The sequence below is a fragment of the Mustela putorius genome, unplaced genomic scaffold (genome assembly GCF_011764305.1).
Source record: "Mustela putorius furo isolate JIRA1106 unplaced genomic scaffold, ASM1176430v1.1 tig00000640_pilon_pilon_pilon, whole genome shotgun sequence".
In the NCBI taxonomy this organism is placed as follows: Eukaryota; Metazoa; Chordata; class Mammalia; order Carnivora; family Mustelidae; genus Mustela; species Mustela putorius.
Genome location: NW_025421432.1, coordinates 10,713,978 through 10,738,135, shown reverse-complemented (window position 1 = coordinate 10,738,135; position 24,158 = coordinate 10,713,978). Strand labels below are relative to the sequence as shown.

The following is a 24,158-nucleotide window of genomic DNA, read 5'->3' as shown; positions in this document are numbered from 1 at the left end:
GTAGATAACATTCGGCTGATATTTATTGGCCCATGTGTGTTCCCTTGAATTTTAAAACCTGTTTTGATTTCCCCTTTCTCTTCTCTTCTCTCTCTTACTTGCCCTGACAAACTTTTGTGTAATGTTGCAGACATGGCTAGCTGCTGACCCAAGGTGTACACGCTCCTTCTTTCTTGCCATGAAGACCCTGCTTTGCTTGGGCAGCACGTGTGGAATTAAGGCAAGGACTTGCTCTGCCTGGGGCTGGCAGGGGCCCCATGACTCACAGAGAGCAATGAGATTGAAACCGGAGTTGTGGACTGTGGCTTCTGGAAACACTTTCCCAAAGGGGGCAGAGTTGGCTAGCTTCTTCCTTTTTGATCTTTGCCTCTCCTGTTGTCTGGAATGTGGCTTGATATCTGAAGGTCTACAGGGGTCTTGCAAAAATGACAGCAGAATAGGAAAACGGAAGGAGCCTGGCAGGTTGCTGACATCTGCTCTGGCCAGGGCTCTGGTTATATCATAAGAGAAATACCCTTTATTGGGCGTCTGGGTGGCTCAGTCAGTTAAGCAACTGACTCCTGATTTGGGCTCAGGTCGTGATTTCAGGGTCATGAAATCAAACCCCGCAATGGGCTCTGTGCTGAGCATAGAGCCTGCTTAATATTCTTACTCTCTCCCTTTTCATCTGCCCCTCTCTGCCATCACCCCTGCCCTTGTCCCTCCCCCCCCAAATTAAAAACAAACAAACAAACATACTCTTTATTCATTTGGGTCATTCTAGTTGAACTCTGTTACCTGCAGGAAAATGCTATTCTGACAAAGATCTCCCCATCCTGGACTTTCTTCTCCAAGAACAAGGTCATCTTTTGGCATTCTGACATCCTGTGATTTCTTTACCTCCTATTTATGATGAGATTTCATAATGAGGTAATTAGATCTTATTACAATTTTTAAAAAATATTTTATTGATTTATTTGACAGAGAGCACAAGCAGGGAGAGTGGAAGAGGGAGAAGCAGTCTCCCCACCAAGCAGGGAGCCCAACAAGGGACTCAATCCCAGGACCCTGGGATCATGATCCGAGCCAAAAGCAGTCGCTTAACCAACTGAGCCACCCAGGCATCCCAGAGTTACAATTTCTTATAACTCTCCCCACCTCGCTATTTGCCAGCCCAGTTTTTGTGGTGGTTATGAGGACAGAGATGAATGAATTGGGTAGGAATTGGAAAAGTTATAGTAATTTGAATGGGAGATATATTCCAGGTTCATTGGGTATAAAATATTGAGACCGGCACTTAATAAATGAACAGTATGCAAATCCAGTCAGGATTTTTACAGTGCTATTAAAAAACCATTAGATAGTATAAAATACTGGGGGCCCTACAAAGGGACCCCTAAAAAGAAATATTAGCAACTTCCCCAACAAATTTATCCTTCTCTTGATAAAGATCCTATAAGTATATAATGAGAGGATTGGTATTTAAGGGGATAGATGAGCCTGAATTGGATGGAGATTGGAAAAATTACAACAGGAGTGAGGAATATAACCTAGTTGGACTTTGGGGAAAAAGTTTACCTTTGAGCTTGAACTCTAGATGTTTCACAATCTGGTAAATATTAGGCGTTTGGTAGTTTCCTGAGATTCTGTAACTATCTTCATTTTCCCTGGAGAGCTCAGAGAGTGTACAACTCTTGGTGGACTAGAAGGACTGGTGTTCTAAGATAAGCCACATCTAGACTGGGTTATTTCCCATGCTTCTGTAGTTTTAAGAATGTGGAGTCAAATTGTCTGGATTTTAATCTTAGCTGTGATTGAGCAAGTTAATAACCTCTCTGGGCCTGACTGCTGCCGTTTGCAAAATGCTGACAATAATGATATTCACCTATTGTGTGAGGCAATTGAAATTAACCAGTATAAAGCACTGAGATCAGTGTCTGGAACTTAGTAAGCTGTCAGTACAGGCTGTTGTGTTGATTACTGACTATACTGTGATATGATGTTCTACTTCTGTCTGTTTATTCCACTAGATTGCCAGCTCCTCCAGGGCGTGAAACATGTCTTATTTCTTGATGTGGTGGGTGCCACCACATAGATACACCCAGATAGTATTTAAACCATCATTTTTGATGCACACAAATGATTGAAATACTCCTCTGATACTGTCCTTCCTGTGGGAAGTATCTTATTTTACAAGGTGTCTTACTTTGCAGATTTATGTCTTATCTCCACCCCCCCTTACTCTAAGCTCCTAGCCCCTGTTCCTCATCCCTCTGTTCAGTAATAACATAACGCAATAAACATTTGTTGAGTAGATGAAACCGTAACCCAACCCTCACCTACCCAGAGTCATCCTTGTCAATTTCTGCCACGAACTCCGGCAGAACGTGTACTCCAGTGAGAGCAAGCTGCGCGCTGTTCTCTAAATGTGCCCCGTATTTCATGCCTCCACTTGTCGGTTCAGGTAATTCCCATCTGCCTGCCTATCTCCACTTTGCCTAGCAAAACCTCCTTCCTCTCTAAATTCCAGCCTAGACACTCTTCCTCCAGAAATACGCTCTGATCCATTCAGGAAGAGCCACATCTCTCTCTCCCTCCCTCTTCCACCCCTACCTTGACTTCTTACTCTGTAATGATTTCACTCAAGTTTGATACTTTGTCTTCTGTATTATAGAACCTAAGCACCTCACCTAGTGCTTGACATAGGGCAGGCATCTGAATAAGCTTCTTAAAGGAATAGGCAAGTTTGTCGATAGAATGACATACAGACCATCCTCAAATAAACATGTTTTTCCATTATGTCATAAATAAATGATTATATGCACTTATGCAAAGTGCATTTTATCCATCCCTCCCCTCTCATTACTCTATCCATTTCCTCTTATCCAGGGTGGCTTTTGACATAAGGCATCCATTTGGGAGGACGTAGGCCAGGATTTGGAGTTCAAATTGCACATATGGAGCAGAGGGAAGACAACTGGCTGGCACAGGGTTTGAGCCTTGACCTTGGCTTTGTTGCCTTAGTGTTCAAAACCCAGTGATGCTCATTCTGGAAAGGTGAGCATGCCCTTGGGAGGGCATCACAGAATCTCTGTGGACATGATATTTTTATGTTCATGACAAGAAGGTATGGGTTAATAAAAATATCAGGATTACAGTTGTAATGACATGAAGACCTAGAAGAACAATGAGAAAGAACATCTGCATGTAGTAACATGAAGAGACGCGAACTGGTAGAGCTAAACTGCCCCTGAATCCCCCACGCCTGCCAGTGGACCAGATTTCTGGCTACTCAGTAAAGGACCCTGTGTCTGTGTCAGCCAGGCTCATTCAGATCATTGGATTAACGACACAAACGCAATGAATTCAGAACAACCTTTAATTTAGGTGTAGTGTTGGGAGGGAGTGTTGGTGTTTCCAAACTGGTGTCTTATTTTTGCTATTCCAAAAAAGAATTGCTTCTTATGAAAAAAAAAATGTCATGCCTGCAGGATTGTTGTGTCTAGTTCTGGAATGATTATTTGCTGGAAGCAATTACCGTAATAAAATCAGAATTTTTTAATTTCCCTTCCTCCTAAACAAAATGGCATTTGTGTGGGGGGTAGTGGCATCCTGTGTGGCGGGTGGGGAGAGGAGTTTTTGATACCTCATTTCCTCAGAGGGAGGTTAAGCTAGGAGACAAACTAACTAAATTCAAAAATGTTTGGGGTGTGGCTGGCAACCCACTGTTTCTGGGTATATATGGTATAACTTCAAGCTGCCTTTGTTTGGAAAAGCACAACAAAACAAACAAAGAAAAGCATTTTTCTTCTTTGTTTGTTTGATGCTTGGCTATTCCGGTTATTTGCTTCAGGACAAAATTCTGGATCCCGGAGGTTGTATAACTGATACCTGACCCAGACTTTGCAGCCCTCTTAGGCTCGCTGGCCTCCCCTCTCCTCTCCTTTCTCTCTACCCCCACACCCCATTCAGAAACCCAAACACAATCACACTGACCCTGAGTTGTGTTGCCCCAGGCCAGTCAAATTGCAAAGGGACTAGTCCCATAGCTGCTGGAATCATCTTGTCTCTTTTCTGGTACCAGAACTTCTCCTTATTCTGTCCTCTGCTGAAGATCCAAAAGTCTGTGGTGTGGGTTGGGACAGCAACAATTCAGAGAATCTAGAGAATTCTCCCCCCACTGCTGAACAGGCTACACACCCGTGTGTCAACATTCAACAAGAAGTTGCTCTGCTGTGTTGGTGCCAGAGAAGTTTTTGTCTGGTAGAAATGTGTCCCCCCTGCCACAACCCCCCTGCCCCACGGACCTCAAGTGCATACATGTGGTAAGGAATACATTGGTCTCGGTAAATAGTTTATTTTAATTTAAAATCAGCTGGCACTTAGTGAGCACCTATGTACTTTAACATGCATTATCATATAGATTTTCATAAGCACCCTACGAAGTGGAAATCACTGTTCTCATTTTAGAGCCAAGAAAACTGTATCTTACTGAAGGTTGCATTGCTAGTGAACGATGAAGTCAGAATTCTAAGTTCAAGTATGCAAGTCTGACTTTAATAAGACTTGTAAATAGAGAGAAAAGATATGGCAAACCGTGTTAGAGCACTAAGTTGTTTGTTTTTTTAAACTGATATAATGATGGTTTCTGCTTTAGGTAGACAAGGAAACGGAGTTGGTTGAATGAAAGCTCCTGGAAAGACAAGATTCATGTCCTAAATCCTAGAACCTGTGCATGGGATCTTATCTGGATAAAGCCTTTGCAGATGTCACTAAATGGAAGAGCTTGAGATGAGTTTATTCTGGATTTTCTGGGTATATGCCCCAAACCTATTGACACGTGGACTAATAAGAGACAGGTGGGGAAGAGACACAGAGTGGAAGGAAGAGACAGGTGAGAAAGAGACAAATGAAGACAGAGGACACCTTAAACACAGCCACAGTGAAGGAAGACCTTGAGGAAGCAGAGAAAGGTCTTCCTCTGGGAACTCTGAAAGGAGCACAGCTTTGCCAGGTCCCTGATTTTGGATTTCGGCCCTGCAGAACTGTGAGAGCATATATTGCTATTGTTTTGGGCCACCTGGTTGGTGGTGATTTATTATAGCAGCCATCGGAAACCAATAAAGGTGGCAGTGCGAGTCAGTGGTGGGGACAATCCGCTTAGAACCCCGGTTCCCAACTCTGACTTTCATGACATTTGACCTCGGCACGTCACTTCCCTGGGCCTTAATTTCCTTACATGGAAAACAAACTGATGAGACCCTTTCCATCTCTGTGATGAAGTCCCAGAACCTAAGTCAGGTTCGGTGGGGTGAGGAGGTTCGGAGCCGACGACTAAAGAAAGAATTCTTAAGACGTCTGGTGATCTATGAATCAAGGATTTAGGAGCACTGCGCTCGATTTCCCTGCGAGGGGCCAGTGGGTGGGAGCAGTAATTATACGGTGACCTTTATCTTGGCAGAAATGTTTGAAAATGAATAATTAAAGCTCCTCCTTTAGAAATATGACTAATGCATCATTTGCCTTTTGTGCAGTGGGCTTCAACCAAGGACTGTTGGCTTTTAATTCCCGGGTGCATATTTTAAAGGAAAATAATGAACAATGCTAGAGATTCTGGGGGTTAGCAACTGTTCTATAGCGATATGTGTGTCTTAATGGAGGAAAAGTCTTATTGAAGGTATTATAATCTGGGTAAGGCATAATCTGATTCTTCCCCCAGGTATAAATGTTGCCCAGTGGTTTCTTACAGGTAAGATCACAAGGCCTCATTCCTCGGATATGATAGTCCTCACCTGTTAGTAAAATTCATGGTAAATCTACATTTTCCAGCAGGTGGCTTTCTAGTAATTGCAGGACTAGAAAATGTAGGTACTCTATTTTAAGAACCACAGTGTTTTACTCTATGCAAAGATACAGTGTGATTTGAAATGCTTGCTTATAACTATGGGTTGATTATATAAGACGAGCAAACTCAGAATCAGCAACAGTCTTAAAAAAAAAATCCCCTTCTAAAATAACCAATAGAGAAATGACAACTTTGCCAGTTATGGAACTGTAGCTCTCTCGGTGAAATCTGGGATCCATTTTTCCATTATGAGTCTCAGAAGATTATTGGGAACTTTTCCTTTGCATGTGAGATTGTCGTTTCCAGTTGAACTCTCTTCCAAATGTCCCATTTTCTAGAATCCAACTGAGAAGGCAGAAAGTATGGGGAGCCTGTTGGTCACCACCCGGGGCCTGCTACATACTGACCCCTTCGTGAATGCAAGTGAACAAACAGCAGACTTGTCTCTGGCAAGTCAGTTTCAACACAGAATGGAGACAGGTCATGGAGTCTCATCCTCTTGGGCACACTGGATGTTGTGACATCCAGAGCTCAGTGAGTAACAGACAACTCAGAGGAGCTGCATGCTTGGATCATTTCACTCTGGGATTAGAAGATCCTAGAGGGGTGGGTGGCTCAGTGGGTTAAGCCTCTGCCTTCAGCTAGGGCCATAATCTCAGGGTCCTGGGATTGAGCCCTGTGTTGGGCTCTCTGCTGAGCAGGGAGCCTGCTTCCCCCTCCCTCTCTGCCTGTCTCTCTGCCTGCTTGTGATCTCTCTCTCTGTGTCAAATAAATGGATAAAATCTTAAAAAAAAAAATATCCTAGAAAGAGTAAATCGGCGACTCTCATACAGGAAGTGCTTAATGAATGAATGAGTACAGGCTTTCTTCAAAAATAAAAAAGGCTAATATTTGAGTTGTTCTGTTTACTACATCAAAAGCCTATTAGATGGCTACTATTTGCATCCCCATTTTACAGATGAAGACTTCAAAGTTTTGAGTTGTTAAGAGCCACACCTGAGACCATGTAGCCGCTGAGAAGGAGAGATAGGTTTCAAGCCTGGGGGACTCCAAGAGCTCCTAACACTATTCTGTGCTATTTCCAATAGGGCTGGGGGGGGGGGGATGTCTTATTGGCATTCAATGTTTTTGTTTCCTTTCTTCTTCTAAAGAGACTTCCAAATACCTTTCATTAGGTTTTCATACTGATGTTACCCCATTTACTAACTTGAATATGGTGAGCAGTCTTCCTGGATTTCAAAAGAGGCTAGTCTTTGTTCTCTTTGATCTGGGATGTACATTTCCCTTTTCAGCTTTAGGACAGACAGAGAAATGAAGTGAGACAGACAATTTTCTGTTATAGATTTTAAGGGGGTGCCAGAAAGTTCTCCCTACCTGCAAAATCTCCCCTTCTCGAATCCTGATGTTTAATATCCCACCAATGCAGGTTCATTGTTTGGTTTCAAGTTATGTCATCTGTCAAAATGCAAATAAATCAGGGACTGATAAGTGGCATTGCAAGCCAAGCAGCTTGCCAGCCTGCCCATCTTCCTTCTTCCATCTGTCTTTTCCTTTAATAAATATTTTTGGAAATAGACTCTAGTTGCATAACGGGTTTTAGAGGTTTAAAGATATAGAAGTGGTGTTTGCCCTTGGAAAGGTCTTGGCTCTGGAAGCAAGCAAATGTTAAAAGGGATGCAATAGTGTTTTAGATGTAAGGTGCAGGAAAAGCATAAAGGGAGGAACACACTGCTCTACTTGGAAAGATGACCACAGATACTCCTTAAGTCTAAAGTCCTTCACACTTTAGTAAGAATGAACTATGAAGATTTTTTTTTTTTCCCAGAAGGCAAGTTTTGGTGAAGGAGAAGGTTTGGAGTGTGTGTGAGTTCAAAGGACTATTACAGAGGGAGAGAGGGAATGACAGCAAGGGAAACAGTTCACAAAGAAAACCCTGTAATCCAGGTCATGGCACTGAGCTGATTTCAGACCGAGAGTAGACTGGGCCCTCCTCACATACAGGGACTGGCCCCATTGTCAGGCCATGTGTTAAGACACCATAATAAAAGAAGAATCAGTATTTTTGCAAAAGGGTTCATGTCTATTCTATGAGGTGAAAAAGTTGTTGGGCTGTTGTGACTGACCGGTAGGCACAGAGGCAAGGACTTCTCCACTGGATGGACTAGGAGTCTGCAAACTTTTTCTATCCACTGCCAGATACTTAATATTTGAGGCTTTGCAGGCCCAATGGTCTTTGTAAGGACTCCTGTGAGGATCTCCCACAGCCCCCAAGGACAGGATTCAAATGAATGGGTGTGGCTAAATTCCAAGGAAACTATTTACAAAAACAGGTGGTGGGCTGAATTCCCGTAGGGCATAGTTTCCTGGTTCCTTATTTATACCCTGTAACAGACAAATTAAAGGCCTCTGTTAAGGACAAGTAAGATTTACATAAAGTTTAAAAGTAAAAAAATAAAAGTAAAAAATAAAGTAAAAAAATTTACATTTTTTGAGGTGAGGACTGGATGGACAACAGGGTCTCCCGCAGAGTGCGTTCCCCGGGTGAGATGACTGCACAACCAGGGACGGAACCGTCCATCTGAAGGAAGCAGTCCTTTTTGAAAAGCCTGCAGCACAGGAAGAATAAGAGAGGAAGGGTGCAGAAGGCAGACAGACAGCAAAACTAAAGGCAATGTATGGAAAGGGAGAAGATATTTGCAAATGCCTTATCAGTTAAAGGGCTAGTATCCAAAATCTATGAAAAATTAATCAACTCAACGCCCAAAGAACAAATAATTCAATCAAGAAATGGGCAGAAGACATGAACAGACATTTCTCCCAAGAAGACATATAGATGGATAACAGACACATGAAAAATGCTCCACATTACTTGACACCAGAGAAATGCAAATCAAAACCACAATGAAAATGGCTAAAATTAACAAGTCAGGAAGTGACAGGTGTTGGCGAGGATGCAGAGAAAGGGGAACCCTCCTACACTGTTGGTGGGAATGCAAGCTGGTGCAGCCATTCTGGGAAACAGTATGGAGGTTCTTCAAAAATGTAAAAATAGAGGTTTCCTACAACCCAGCAATTGTACTACTAGGTATTTACCCCAAAGGGTACAAACATAGTGATCTGAAGGGGCAAGTGCAACTGAATGTTTATAGCAGCAATGTCCACAATAGCCGAACTATGGAAAAAGTCCAAATGTCCAAAAGATGAATGAATAAAGAAGATGTGGCGTATAACACACACACACACACACACACACACACACACAGAGGAATATTACTCAGTCATCAAAAAGATGAAACCTTGTCATTTGCAACAACATGGATGGAACCAAGAGGGTATTATGTTAAGTGAAATAAGTCAATCAGAGAAAGCCAATTATCATATGATCTCGCTGATATGTGGAATTTAAGACACAAAACAGAGGATCATTGGGGAAGAGAGGAAAAAATAAAATAAGATGAAACCAGAGAGGGAGAAAAACCATAAGACACTCTTAACTATAGGAAACAAACTGAGGGTGGCTGGAGGGGAGGGAGGTGGGGGGGAGGGTAAAGAGTGGTGCACATTAAGGAAGGCACCTGATATAATGAGCACTGGCTGTTATTTGCAACTGATGAATCATTAAATTCTACCTCTGAAATTAAAATAAACGAATAAATAAATAAATAAATAAATAAGGCAGGATCTTCATGCTGCAGAAGCTTAGCTGGATACCGAAGATTCATGCTTAAAAAGGTATAGAGTGAGTGGTCTGTGACTGATGAGAAACTGCTTCTTTTCAGTGGTAACATATAAATGTTTATTTAACACATTAATTCGTAGATTATAGTTACTTAGGCCTTCATTTATTCATTCACAAATATTGCTTATTGCTTGCCAAGCATGGGCCTATGTCCCGAAGAAACAATATTGAACAAATCAGGGTCATCCCTGGACACCAAGATGTCCAAATTACCTCCCATCTAGTTCCCTATTGTGATTTTCGGTAACCCTCTGCTATTTGGTAATATGTGATTATGGTACCTTGAACTCCACAGAGTTTTTTTTAAAGCAGTGAAGCCCTTGGACCAAGTTGTGCCTTTGAATTCACCAAGACTGGTTCTGTTATTGTCGTGCAAAGATCCTGCCTGTCAGTAACAATTACCTGCATACCATCTTTGGCAAATGGCTTCATGCATCGCATCACTTAAACCGTAGGTCTGTTAACTCCATCTTATAATCAGAGTTGGACACAGACTTTACGTGCTCTAGGAAGCACTGCTTTATGAAAAACCCTCAGATACATATCTCTATCCCTGATGGCTTCTCTAATCAACTACGTGCTCAAAACCTCCACGCCGATGATCTGCCCAATTTAATATGCCCAAACTTGAAGTCAAGACTTGTACCCCACCCACACTCCTTCTGCTCCCCCACCCTCCCACACAAGGCTACCTAGATCAGTGAATGGGACTATTTCCCACCCAGTGATGACTTCCTTCCCCTCATCCCTAATGGTCTACATTCAAAGTAATGGTCTACTATAGTAATGGTCTACTATACAAAGTCTAGGTGATTCTATCTCTTAAATACCTCGTCAGCTGAGATACTTTTTCTAACTCCAGTGTGTTCATCAGAGCCTAACCTACTAACTTCTATCAGGACATTTTAATTTTTCTGCCAGTCTGCTCTCACCTAAATATCATGGTCCCCCTGTATCCATCTGATCATATCTGTCCATTCAGAGGTTTCAAACTGCTCTAAGGATAAGGAACAAAACTCCTGAACTTCTGTTAGAGATCTACTCTAACCAGCATCCCCATCTTTCTCTGAGACTACTCTCTTTTCCGCTTTTTCGGACACATCTGAATTAGGTATCCTTTTGGAGCTTTATTCTGGTCTGCATGTGTAGTATCGTATTCATGCTTCCATTCTCCATCAACTCTTGTATCCACACCCTTTGCCAGGAACACCTCCGTGCTCTCCCACTGGTGATGGTGCAGAATTTCCGGCCCCTGGGCTCAGTCATGTGACCTGCTCTGGCCAATTAGGCGAGATACTGACCCCAGGTTGCAAGGGGCCATGCATGCTTCCTTGTCCTTGGAACCTCTCCCTTCACCACAGTAAGAACATGCCCCAGGGAGCCCTTTGTGTCCATGAAAAGGATGAGGAACCCGCAGAGTGGAACTACCCAGCTGCAACCAACCTCCACTAACTCACACTCTGTCAACACACGAACATATACGAAGCAATAACTTGTTGCTGTTTTAAGCCAGTGATGTTTGGGGTGCTTTATCCTGTACAAGAGCTCATTGAGACACTAACACAGTGATGTGTATTTTCCCGTGGCTTTGTTAATACCTTTAGCCTTTGTTCATGGCTTTAAGTCAACAGGGTTAAAATCAACAAAGACTATGTCGTCGATGGTCTCATTCTTCCTCCTCTGAACAGCAAATCTGTGCTTGAGAATTGAGGTCCTGTCAAAAGGCAGTGAATGGTTAATTCCTGAGAATTTTTCTGTGACTTTCCTGATGAAACTAGGGCCTCTTTCTGCCAATCCTGCCATTAGGGTGGATGAAATTGAGCACGGATATTTCCCTTACACCACAGAGGCTTTTCATCCCTGGGAGAGATGGGAAGTCCGCTGCCCTAAAGCTGAGGACCAAGCCGAAAATTCAGGGCTGGTTTCAGAAATGACACCGTCTACCTGTTTCCTAAGGAAAGGCGCCATCAGTCCGAGGCAGCTTTTAAAGGTCGTCCTAGATTGGAACAGCACATTTTGTTCTTCTTTCTTTCTTTCTTTCTTTTTTTTTTTTTTTTTAAAATCCGTGTCCTCTGAGGTTCTCTTTGAAAATCTGTTGAATGTTTCTGGCCTTTATATTCTCTCAAACTGACAAAACCCATTACTAAATGGATGTTAATGAAGCCACGGGGCCAAGTCATTGGTAATTCAAAACGAAAACCGTGACCGCGTGAGGCTGTCATACGTCGCCCCTGAAAAGCCACAGCAAAATGCTGTGCTCTTCAAGGAGACCCTTGAAATTAAGACGTTCACCCAGAAATGTTAAGCGATTCGGGGGCTTTGAAACAAAGTGCCCTCATTAACACGACCTCAGGCTTGCGCTGTCTGAACAGAAACGGCGATGGAAAAGTAAATAATGAGCCCGTTTCCTGGCACTAGAGCCGACAAAGACCTACACACCTGGAGGGCGGCAGTGCTTTTCCCGGAGATCAGGTCTAAAAATAGACCTCTCAGCTTTGCTCCAGTCCACCCCCAATTCCCGAGCAGACATCTGGAAAGGTGAGGCAATTCAGTGTCCTAGCTGAAATGTTTTGGGTATTTTCTTTTTGATGGGGAGATGGGGGAGAAGGTTAGAAGTTTGAACGCTTTGTTCTCGCTCTGCTTTTAAAATAGTCCTAACAGGCTGTTCTCCATGGGCATGGGTTTGCAAGAGAGCCACCTTTGCTAACTGACCTTCTCTAGAAGAAGGACCCTTTTACTTGGGAACCAAGATGTCCTGAAAACTATGTGTCCCCTCAGGAGTGACTTCCTAAGCTGCCTCCCATTGTAGGACGCCCTGGCCTTTGGGGTAATATGGCAACCCAGAGACCTATTTTGCTTTCCAGTCCAGTGAATGAGCACAGGAGGCTTGGAGAAGCCTTGGAGCTGTGTTACCTGAGGACCAGGAGGCCATGTGGCAGGGCTGGGCCATGAGGGGCCTCCTTTTTCTGGAAGAGGGGCCCGAGGAAGAGACCCCTCACTGATGGACTGAAGCGCAGGATGGGGTTCAAATGAGTCAGCTGTGTTGAGGGCCATTTTGGGGTCTGGAGGCATTCTTTTTTTTTTTTTTAATTTTATTTACTTATTTGTTTACTTATTTATTTTACTTATTTGACAGAGAGAGAGAGATCACAAGCAGGCAGAGAGGCAGACAGAGAGAGGGGAGGGGTGAAGCAGGTTCCCGCTGAGCAGAGAGCCCAATTCGGGGCTCAATCCCAGGACCCTGAGATCATCACCTGAGCCAAAGGCAGAGGCTTAACCCACTGAGCCACCCAGGCGCCCCTGGAGGCATTCTTGATTCTCGAGGGCAATAGGGAGTGTGAAGAATTCTCTGGGCTTCTGTGTAGACTCTTGGGGAGCCTGCAGTCTCCTTCCAGCTCCCAGGTTCCTTCCCAGTGAGCATTTCCAAGGTCTCTTGCTGAGACAGTGAGCGTAAAGTCCCGCAGCCATTGCTCCTTAATCTCCTCAAAGTGGGAGAGGTAGAGATGGGGTTTGGGGCTTGCTGGTCAAAGTAAAGAAGACTACCCTTGTTCTCACCGTGCTTCTTCGAGAGATTCCTCAGGGAGAGCTGAGGAGAGGCCCCACAGCCTTGGGTCTGCACCTCTGGTCAGGATGGCTCCATCTTCCCTATGCGGCTAAGAGGTTCCATTGCTGGAAGCTTCCAGGGGACATAGTTGGATTTGCTTTTCTCTGGACCATACTGGGGTTGTTCAGTTTCTGAGTTCAAGTGCTGCTTTTCCCCTGGTCTGCCTTTCTTTTTCCCCAGAGGATAGTTACATGCAGGTTGTTGGATTTTAGGGAAGAGCAGAGTGTGCAGTCTGTTGCAAATGAGGGAGACTGACGTGAGAAAAAATGTATTTAATTTTCACCTGAAAACTGCTACTTTGTCACAGGAGGTAGGTAGAGACCAGTTATGATTAGCGTCCTTTATGTTTTGCAGGTACTTTACATAAGTGATTTCAGCCTTCCCATCTGAATAGTTTATATGTTGAAATTTGTTTAGGGTTTAATTATTATGCCTTCCAGGTTGAAACAAACAACATTTAAAAACCTTTGTGATGGGGCACCTTGGCGGCTCAGTCGGTTAAGAGTCCAACTCTTGATTTCAGCTCAGGTCATGATCACGGGGTAGTGGGATTGAGCCCCAGGTTAGGCTATGTGCTTAATGGTGAGTCTGCTTGGGATTCTTTCTCTCCCTCTCTCTCTGCCCTTCCCTCCTCTGCTGGTGCACAGCAGACTCTAAAATAACTCTTTATTTTAAAAAACCCAAAAAACAAAAGAAGCAAAAAAAAAAAAAAACCCCACCTTAGTTACCTATGAGGCATTTTGGAATCCATAAAGCTCATCTCCTTTTGATTATTCCTTTTATTTTTTTTTTAAAGATTTTATTTATCTACCTAACAGAGATCACAAGTAGGCAGAGAGAGTAGGAAGCAGGCTTCCTGCTGAGCAGAGAGCCCGATGCGGGGCTCGATCCCAGGACCCCGGGATCATGACCCGAGCCGAAGGCAGAGGATTAACCCACTGAGCCATCCAGGCGCCCCTATTCCTTTAAAAAAAAAAAAAGATTTTATTTACTTATTCGTGAGAGATAAAGAGAGAAAGGGAGACACAGACAGAAGGGTCTCCATGTGGGATTCGATCCTAGGACCCTGGTATCATGACCCGAGCTACCCAGGCACACTGATTATTCCTTAAGACAAATATACATTACCATTTTCTTACATTCTGTAAGTATGTATGTATGTATTTATTACAGTGCTTTGGTGTATTCCAGGGAAATAGGGATATAAGAACAAGAAGAACAAAGGTCCTTCCTCAAGGTTTCAATTACAGAATAAGAAAGACATGGTTTCAAAGATACTGCTGTAAAGTGCTTGGCAAAAGACATTCTGGGTTTTATCCATCCTCTTGTTTTGGAAAAAATAACTTGCAAATTTGAAAAGAAAAGCCTGGGTGTCACCCAAATGCCTTACTTCTCATGATTAGAAGTGGCTTCTAGGATTCGCTAATGCAGAATTACCTCTCAGTTAAGCTCTTCTCATGCTCAAGGTAAGCTGCTTCTACCATTTGACAACTTGATCCATGGCAACATGGAAATGGCTCACTACAACTCTTTTATTTTGTAGTTTCCCCTACGAAGAAAGTAGCTTTGTATAGGAAAGTGTTGATCCTCACCCATTCTGCAAACTAGTGCACGGATGTGAACTCTTCATTATTTACAGACCGAGTGTGGGGTGCTGTGGATCAGACAGAATACCCATCCTCTCTTGCCATGGGCAATGTGGAAAGTGGTTTCAGACTGTGTTTGGCTTGTTTACAGATGGAAACATGAGTAGTTGACCGCATCTTCTGAGATCTCCAGTAATAATTTCAGCAAGTCTGTAATTCTAAAGCAAGAACTCCGCAATCTGAAATGCTTTGGGAATGAACATATTCGGATGGCCCCACTTTGAGGATAGCTAATAATTTTTCTTGTAGTGCTATATGATTTTCATTGCACTGACAACCGTTCAGTAGACTTATTTCTACAGTGCATTATTTACTCCCTCAACGTGATAACAGAGAATACTGCATAGCAGTCAGTTTTTCTCGATGACCTGGCCTGGTTGATTATTACTCACAGGACCGGTTGACATGCAGTGATTGTTACTGTGTTTACTGCAGGGTTATGGAGAATACAATAATTGTTACAGATTTTTATAGCCTATAATTATTTACCCCATACTAAATGGCCCCCCACTGATGTATCCCTGAATTCTTATTCATTATTTCTCATTACAGTTTGGGTACTTGCCTATGGCAGCCTCTCTCCCCTGTGTTTCTTCCAGTCTGTTTCAGGCATGGGAGTCCAAAAACTCTATGGAGACAGGACTCATAGGATCTGAGGTTTACTCTCATCAATAAAGAGTAGGACTGCAACGTTATGACATTGTCATGAGAACACTGTGACATTGATTTGGGGGACTCTGTGTTCTTTTCTATTTGTTCCCTGGTTCTCATCTGGTTTAAGGCCAAATGAAACTAATAGATACTAGATTCTAGACTGGAGAGTTGTTCAAGGAGCTACTTAGATATGAATTAAAGTCAATTCAACTCTTACTTACAAAAGAAATCTACAATCCTTAATACTGAGTTGCATTAATATTTTGAGTTGATGTCTCAAGTGGTACCAAACTTCACATGTACAACAAAAATGCATGATGTACTCTCTTTGAGGGGGCGAGGGAGGAGCTAAGAAACTCACACTTTGGTCAAGGTGGGCCTGAACTGATTCTGCTTCTAGGTTGATAATTTCTGGCTGCTGCTTGAAAGGCTGACACCAGCTTTGCTAGAGGAGAATGAAGAGGCCGGTTCTGACCTTTGATGAACACAGAGATATCATGTCTCTTTCTAGGGCCTGAACAGGAGGGGTCATTTCTTCATTTCTCCCAAGAGACAAAGGACCGAGTTGAGGGCTGGGGTTACAGGCATTTTCACACACATATACGCCCAGGAAATGTAATTATTTTCTCCTTGATAGCCAAGTCCAAGTTCTAAGCAGCAATAGCATTGAAGGAATTTAGTATGATTCCCTAGGTACTTGGAGGAGAGTTTGATCAGAATGCTTAGTACTTGGGTTTCCCCTTGGTCCTTGTGACTTCTTTCTCCTCTTTGAGGGGTTAGGACAATGCTTCGGATTTCCTTTCTGGTCATAGTGGCCAGTAGGAAGTCATTATGCCCAATACAACTTAATTTAATTTAACCTACCCAAACAGTTAAATTAATTTAACTTAAATTAATTTAATGACTTAAAGGTCATTAAATATTATTGATTGATGAGTGTCTCGAATACTGGGACTAAAGCAATAGTAACTGCTGGCCTAACTCACTGCAGAACCCGAGAAACTTTATACAGAGGGTCTCTGGAAGGCAGTTTGCAGAGAGGGGAGAGCCCAGCTTCCTGAGTCACCCACCTCCTTGGTGTCCCCATCTCACCACCAACTGACCTGTGACAAGGGCAAGCCACTCCCCTCCAGCAGTCAGTCTCTAGGCTTCATTTAGGGAAGGGCTTCAGAGCACATCCCTCCCCCGCTGGGTAGCGGCAGGCATAAAATGGATAACACCCAGGTTCCGGGGAGGCTCTCCCTAAATGATGACCCACACAGATTTCATAAGGAGTCAAAAGTTAACCGAGAAGGTAAGGCAAACTCTTCTCCTGTATTTTCTCTAAAAGACAAACTCAGTAAATGATCATTAAAAAGAAGATTTACCAGCCTTTGACCTCCCAAGCAAATACCAGCCACACGGTTGGGGAGGTGATCTCAGTGTCCTTGAAATTAAAACCCACACAGACGAATGTTTCACCCATTCTTCTCAGATGTGGAGATACCAGCAAGACAGAACGGAGCAGGATCTAAATAAATAGTGTGAGAGGGAAACCTAGCCAGCCCCCGACTGTTGCCTTTGATACCTGGAGGCTGGTCTGCCTTGTCCAGGTGGGTCCTGACAAGGGAGTCCCCAGATCCAGAGTAAGCTGCCAGGGGAAGGTTTGGAGAAACAGATTCCACACCTGTAATAGTGGACTCTCCCAGCCAGGTGCAGGAGGACTTGAGGCTGGTGGGAAGGGACAACTGGCACCTCCCCATCTCAGAGACTTTTCTAGTTCTTTGTTTTTGAAAAAACCTCAAGGAAGAAAGTTCAGAGTCTGCAACTGCCTAAGAAAAATGATTTGTTTTTGTTGAACAATGAATGATCCAATTCAGAAATGATGCAAATGTGGCTTTTTTTTTTTTTAAAGATTTTATTTATTTATTTGACAGAGAGAGATTACAAGTAGGCAGAGAGAGAGAGAGGAGGAAGCAGGCTCCCTGCTGAGCAGAGAGCCCGATGCGGGACTCGATCCCAGGACCCTGAGATCATGACCTGAGCTGAAGGCAGCGGCTTAACCCACTGAGCCACCCAGGTACCCACAAATGTGGCTTTTTACTTACCTTCAGGTGTTCAGTAATAGTCACTGATACTTCTGGGAGGCGGTTCTATTCCGTTTATTTTCTCTAAAGTTGTGAGAATCATTCCTTTCAACCGGACTTTGCTCACGTCTTAAAACATTTTGTGTGCATCTGTTTAATGAATGGACTGTTTTGATAAGCCGTGAATAATAGAGGAAATGATCATTATACCTGCGAGCAAATTTGTGAGCTTTAATTTTCAAATAATTAAAATGGGGATGGAAAAACCTTTGTATCTACCAGCCTTCTCATTTGAGTAGTCCCCAAGAATGCAGGCAATACTAAGAAATGTTTCTGCAAAATCTTTATAAAAAAATTCAAACAAACTCTCTTTAATTCTAATTTACTGAAGTTTTCATTGTTTAGACTTCTTACAGGTACATATCATTTTTTAAATTGAAATTCAATTAGCAAACATACAGCACATCATTGGTTTTGATATAATGTTCAGTGATTCATTAGTTGATTATAACACACAGTGTTCATCATGCCACATGCCCTCCTTAATGTTCATCCCCCAGTTACCCCACCCCCTACCCACTTTTCTCTCCACAGCCCTCAGTTTGTTCTCCAGAGTCCAGAGTCTCTCATGGTTTGTCTCCCTCTCTGATTTCTTCCTATTCAGGTTTCCTTCTCTTCCCCTATGGTGCTCCTCTCTATTCCTTATATTCCACGTATGAGGGAAACCATATGATAATTGTCTTTATCTGCCTGACTTACTTCACTTAGCATAATCCCCTCCAGTTCCATCCCTGTCAGTGCAAATGGTGGATATTCATCCTTTCCGATGGCTGAGTAATATTCCATTGTATATATGGACCACATCTTCTTTATCCATTCATCTGGTTGAAGGACATCTCAGCTCCTTCTGCTGTTTCTATTGTGGACTTTGCTGCTATGAACATTGGGGTGCAGGTGTCCCTTCTTTTCACTCCATCTGTGTCTTTGGGGTAAATATGCAGTAGTGCTATTACTAGGTCATAGGGTAGCTCTATTCTTAACATCTTGAGGAACCTCAAGGAACCACTCCATACTGTTTTCCAGAGTGGCTGTACCAGTTCACATTCCCACCAACAGTGTAAGAGGGCTCCCCTTTCTCTACATCCTTGCCAGCACCTGTTGTTCCCTGTCCTGTTAATTTTAGTCACCCAGCAACGTTTGTATTTCTGGTGAAGCTGGCTTTCAAAGTCATTCTATTTCTCTTTGGGATACCAACTTTCCAAGTGTTTATTGTGGAAGTTTCTGGAAGTCAGTAGTTCTCAGAGTGGGGTCCCTGGATCAGCAGCGTCAGCATCCCTTAGGAACTGGTTTGAAAGGCAAATTCTCGCTCTTCCGTCACCTCTTGAACTGGAAACTCTGGGTGGGGCTGGAAGTCCGTGTTTCTACATGCTTTCCTCGGTGATTCTTACATTTGTTAGAAATATGAGAAATGTTGCCTTAGGGAAAAACTGACCTTATTTATACATTTTGCTCTTGTGAGAACCTTATTAGTCTTTAATCTTCTCACTTTGGCCTTACTGGAACATCCTTCATTTGGAACTTTGGAAAATGACTTTTTTCCTTTACAACCATCACCCCCACCACTACCACCAAACCAAAAAAAAAAAAAAAAAAAAGTGGTATCAAGAGCTCCTGCCAAGGCTGGAAATGAACTGTTTCACTTTAGGAAGAAAGAAAAATGAAGAGAGTATCCCCCAGCTTTTGGATCGTGGCACGAAGGTCGTACTTTATCTACTAGTCTTCTCACGCATGCGTGATTGTAAAACTGTCTCTCCCGGGGAAATAGGATAATGGAATATTTAATCTCCATCCAAAAATTTCTAACCTCTGGTTGTAACTTAAATAAGAAAATTAAGAGTCTACAGGAAGTTCACAAAGTTATTACCAGCGCTCCCCGCCCCCGCCAAAAGGCGCACTCTCTAAGGAGAAGGCCAACAGGGAGGAATTGGGAAGAGGAGGGGACATCTTGCAGGACAGGCAATCACTAGGTGGATTTCTCCTTCAAGACTCCCGGGGGAAGTTGCCTTGAAAGCGGAGAAGGGCCTTTCTGTCTCAGCCCGACACTGCTGAGGGGGCAACTTTGGACATGGATTCCTCCCACCTGGCTTATTTGATCGGGATAAATCTTGGCTCTCGTGGGATGTGCCCCATGGCAAGTCTAAAACCTGGCGACCTACCTGGAGTCCCGATTGGTCCTCTAGCAAAAAAAAAAAAAAAAAAGAATCCAACATTAAAAATGAAGAAGTTTTGCAGAAAAGGTTAGATTGCAAGCTTAAAAAAAAATTTTTATGAACCTATCAGCAACATTATGTCCATATCGAACACTTCCGTATCTATATAAGAGGAGTAGGTCTGAGGACGGGTTTTCTGTTTCCGATGTGACAAACAGCATCGAGGCGGCCACATTCTCTGCCAGTCCCCACCGTGTCCCTGAGGCTGGGGTTCCTCTTCATCACTGTGGGTGTAGTTTTACTTTTTCTGACAGCTCTACAAATGATGGCCCCAAACCAGAAAAAAACACATGTCCATTTCAATAAGATGTTCATCATCAGCAGACAGGTACAGGGATATAATCACCTACGAAAATAAAGGCGTTGCTCTAGTCCCAAACATACCATTCAATGAAAAAAGCCAGATGATATGATTCCATTTATATGAACAAGAGTGGGCAAAGTTCATCTAGGGTGTTATGAATTAGGATGGTAGCTCTTATCCATGGGGAGAGGCTGGAGTGCGGCTTTTGGGATGTTTGTATGTTCAATTTCCTGATCTGTTTGCTGGTACCTGGGTGGGTTGTCTCTGTGGGGAACTGTTCACAGGAGCGATGTGCATTTTTCTTATCTTACGTATGCTCTGCTTGGTCAAAAGTGTCCCCAAAAAAGTATGTCTGGGCAGACTGGTCATATCCCTGTTTACTTACTTGTTATATGACTTACTGGCTTAATATGCATCTTCGAATTAGCCAATTTCTAAAAAATTTTTTTGCTCGTGTTTGAAAAGAGGTTAAGATTTTTATTTGGGTTTTCTTGTAGTCTTCAGAGTTATAATACTTCAATGCAACCATGTTTAAAATTACTGATCTCAATGCCCTTAGATGTATCTCAACCTCTCTGAGTTTCTGAGTTACTTACTGAAGAAACTTTTCTAGGCAGTACACATTCCAAGCTATTTCATATCTGAAGTTTTTTTTTTTTTTTTATTTTGCTATCACATATGAATCCAGGATATGGAATTCTTACCATACAGTATTTTCTTCTAAAGATCTGGAGACATCTTTGCATGACTTATAGTCATTAGTATTTGAACTAGGAGGTCAATGGAATATTGGCTCTTTGGTATTTTACACTTTTTTTGTTCTTAAATTTGCTTGTGTGTGTTTTTTTTTTAACTGTTAGATTCATTTCTATATGCTTTTCTTTCCTAAAAATTGATTCCTTATATTTGGAGCTACAAATGTTTAACCAGAATATATCAAAGTGGGTTCAGTTTTGTCTGGGATCTGGTGTGTACTCTCAATTAGTTAAAATGCTTTTCCCAAATAAGAAATACTTACTATATTGTTTGACAATTATTTCTCATCCATTCATTTTCTTTCTTTAAGGGAGATCTATTATCCCTTGACTGTGATATTTCATCTTCTCTGCACATTATTTTCATTGCTTTAACTTATGTCTTGTAGTCAGGGTAAGGTGGAGTCTTCTAGATTTATTGTAGCATAAGCACAGTGGTGACCTTCCATTACCTTTGCCTATTCTGTAGATTAGGAGCAAATCATGGGTTCCACCCACTTTCTTGAGGGGGTTAATCAAGAGTGTGACTTGTGGCGGGCACATTGGGCAGAGTTCATCATTTTTTTTTATTTGTTTTTATTTTTGTTTTTTTTTGTGTGTGTGTGTGTTTGTTTGTTTTGTTTTTGTTTTTTAAATCCAGAGTTGAACTATGTTCTGATAATGTGTGGATCTATGCCAAAATATCTCAAATCGAATTTGTTTTGAAGGAAGAAATGACATACAGTTAAATCATCAGATTGCTTGCTTGCTGATTTTGAAGACTAGGAGGAGTGGAGAAGGATTGACAGCCACAACTGCACTCACAGCCAACACTTAGGCTTTGTGCCATTGCAGAAACACACAGCAGAATACCTCCCCATATGCCCAACCCTTTGCTTGCTGAGACTTCTTCCCAGGAACAAAGTCTGAGGCCTTCCCACATGCAGCCCTAGTGCTATTTATAGGCTGAGATGAGAGGGTCCTAAGCATGGGGCTTCCCAATGAGTTCTCAATGCTGTCTTTCATTTTGAGTCTCAGGACAGTATCAACCTCACCATTTTGAGCCGGGGTTTTAGTAGGCATTTTTTTTCTCTTTCTTTCTTTCTTTCTTTCTTTCTTTCTTTCTTTCTTTCTTTACTAGCCTTTCTGATTTCATGTCCCATGACCCTTTCCAAAGAGTTGTGATGTCCATTTAGATTTTATGTGCTTCTATTATGTTTATTCCACAACCAACTTGAGAAGTGGAGCACATGAACTTGGCTAAGCCAAATATGCACATTACCCCTCTATCCCACAACCAGCTCCAGGATTGTTTGTTTAGGAGATGGTCAAGTGAGCTAAGCTTGGCCAATCAATGTGACTCTCAGGAATTTTGCTGAGATACTGGGACAAATACTCTCTCTTGATGGATGTGAAATAGGAGGCATGAAGGACTGGGAAGTATTGACAGCCATCTTGAGATCATGGGGGTGCAGCAACTAGTCTCAGGATATATTTGACACCAAGGCAGAGATTGCTCTTAGAAAAAAACAAAACAAAACAAAACAAAACAAAATTGGGCTTTAGTGACATCATTGAGTAGCTGAATTTGTCCTCATTGGATTCCAGACAGACATTTCTCTACATTTACATTTTCCCAAGTCATTAAAGTTCCTTTATTGATAAGCCACTTTGAGTTATGTTTTATTTTGTTTGGATACAAATGGATCTTCAGTGGTATAGGAGTATCAGCTGGGGTTCTATTAATTCCTCTTCCTAATTTCCAGAACTTACTCTCAGGAAAAGGGCAGAGTTCATTATTTTTTTTTATTTGTTTTTATTTTTGTTTTTTTTTTTTGTGTGTGTGTGTTTGTTTGTTTTGTTTTTGTTTTTTAAATCCAGAACTGCTTAGACTGTATCTGGAGAATACAATCCTGTAGATTTCTGATCTGTAGATGGCACCAGCCCTTGATTTCAGTGTTATGCTGATGTTTTCCAATGTGAATTTTTTGGTCACAGTATTGGTTTTCTATTGGCATAATAAATTGCATTAAATTTAATGGTTCAAAACAACACATATTTATTATTTTGTATATACTGTGGGTCAGAAGTCTGAGAACAGCTTATCTGAATCTTCTCATTGTCTCACAAAGCTACAATCAAGGTGGTTTCTAGAGTTCATGGTCTTCTAATCTCATGTGGTTGTTGAACGATTCCAGAGGGTGCTGGGGTGGTTAAGCACCTAGCTCTTGATTTCAGCTCAGGTCATGATCTTAGGGTGATGAGATTGATCTCTGTACTGGGCACTGTGCTCAGCAAGGAGTCTGTCTGAGATTCTGTCTCTTCTCTTCTGTCCCTTCCCCTACTCATTCTCTTTATAAAATAAATAAATAAAATCTTTAAAAAACCCAAGAATTTAGTTCATTGTAACTGTGGAATGGAGGTTCTCCATTCCTAGAAGCCACCCACAATTCCCTACCATGTGCTCTTTTCTGCAAGTGGTTTAAATCACTGTTACTTCTTCAAGGCCAGTCTTTCCCTCCAGTCTAGTAAGTCGGGTAAGGTGGAGTCTTCTAGATTTATTGTAGCATAAGCACAGTGGTGACCTTCCATTACCTTTGCCTATTCTGTAGATTAGGAGCAAATCATGGGTTCCACCCACTTTCTTGAGGGGGTTAATCAAGAGTGTGACTTGTGGCGGGCACATTGGACAGTGTCTACCACGGTCTTTTCAATAGTAATTTAATGTTTTTAGAATTGGTATGTGGCTATCCTACATATGATCCCAATCTCTTGCCCCGTATCTTTCTTTAGCTCTTTCGCACCAGATTGGTCTGAAGGATGATTTTAGTATTTCTGAGGGATAGAAGCCAGTGTGGAAAAGTAGAAATAAACCCAAGCAACCACACATCATAGAAACCCACGAAGTAAGCACAACTATGATTTCACAATTTCTTATTCCTTCTGGCCCTGGCTCTGTACCAGCCCATCTGTGTTTGCCAACACCCAACAGAGGCTCTGTGGGGTCTGTCTCTTCTGGGTAATTGTAGTGTGGGCTGCTTTGAATCTTTCTTTGACGTTCAACAGGGGCTTACAGTAACACTAAGACTTATGTGAATGAATTTCCTCTGATGTTGAGTAAACGAGCAGCAAATCACCTACCTGGGAAGGAGTGGAGGTGAGACTTCCGTGTGATACTCATTTCTGACCGGTACTGAAGTCCTGAGCGGCTCCTGGTTTACCTGACACATTTCATCTAGCTTGACACAACCAATTTTTAGTGATGACATTTTTTTCCCAATGATTGAGTTTGCCTCCCTTGTCAGAATTCTGGCTGT

At 42.4% G+C, this 24,158-nt stretch overlaps 1 protein-coding gene across 1 annotated transcript in view; it reads right to left on the bottom strand.

Annotated features, from left to right (window-relative positions):
- The window catches only part of PLEKHG7 (pleckstrin homology and RhoGEF domain containing G7), a 62,264-nt gene extending 45,055 nt beyond the window's left edge, over positions 1–17,209 (bottom strand). Inside the window, 4 exon segments of the mRNA XM_045082989.1 lie at positions 267–490; positions 2,323–2,401; positions 12,942–13,184; positions 17,035–17,209. Coding sequence (XP_044938924.1) covers positions 267–490; positions 2,323–2,401; positions 12,942–13,184; positions 17,035–17,209 — 721 coding nt within the window.
- Between the last annotated feature and the right edge of the window lie 6,949 nt (positions 17,210–24,158).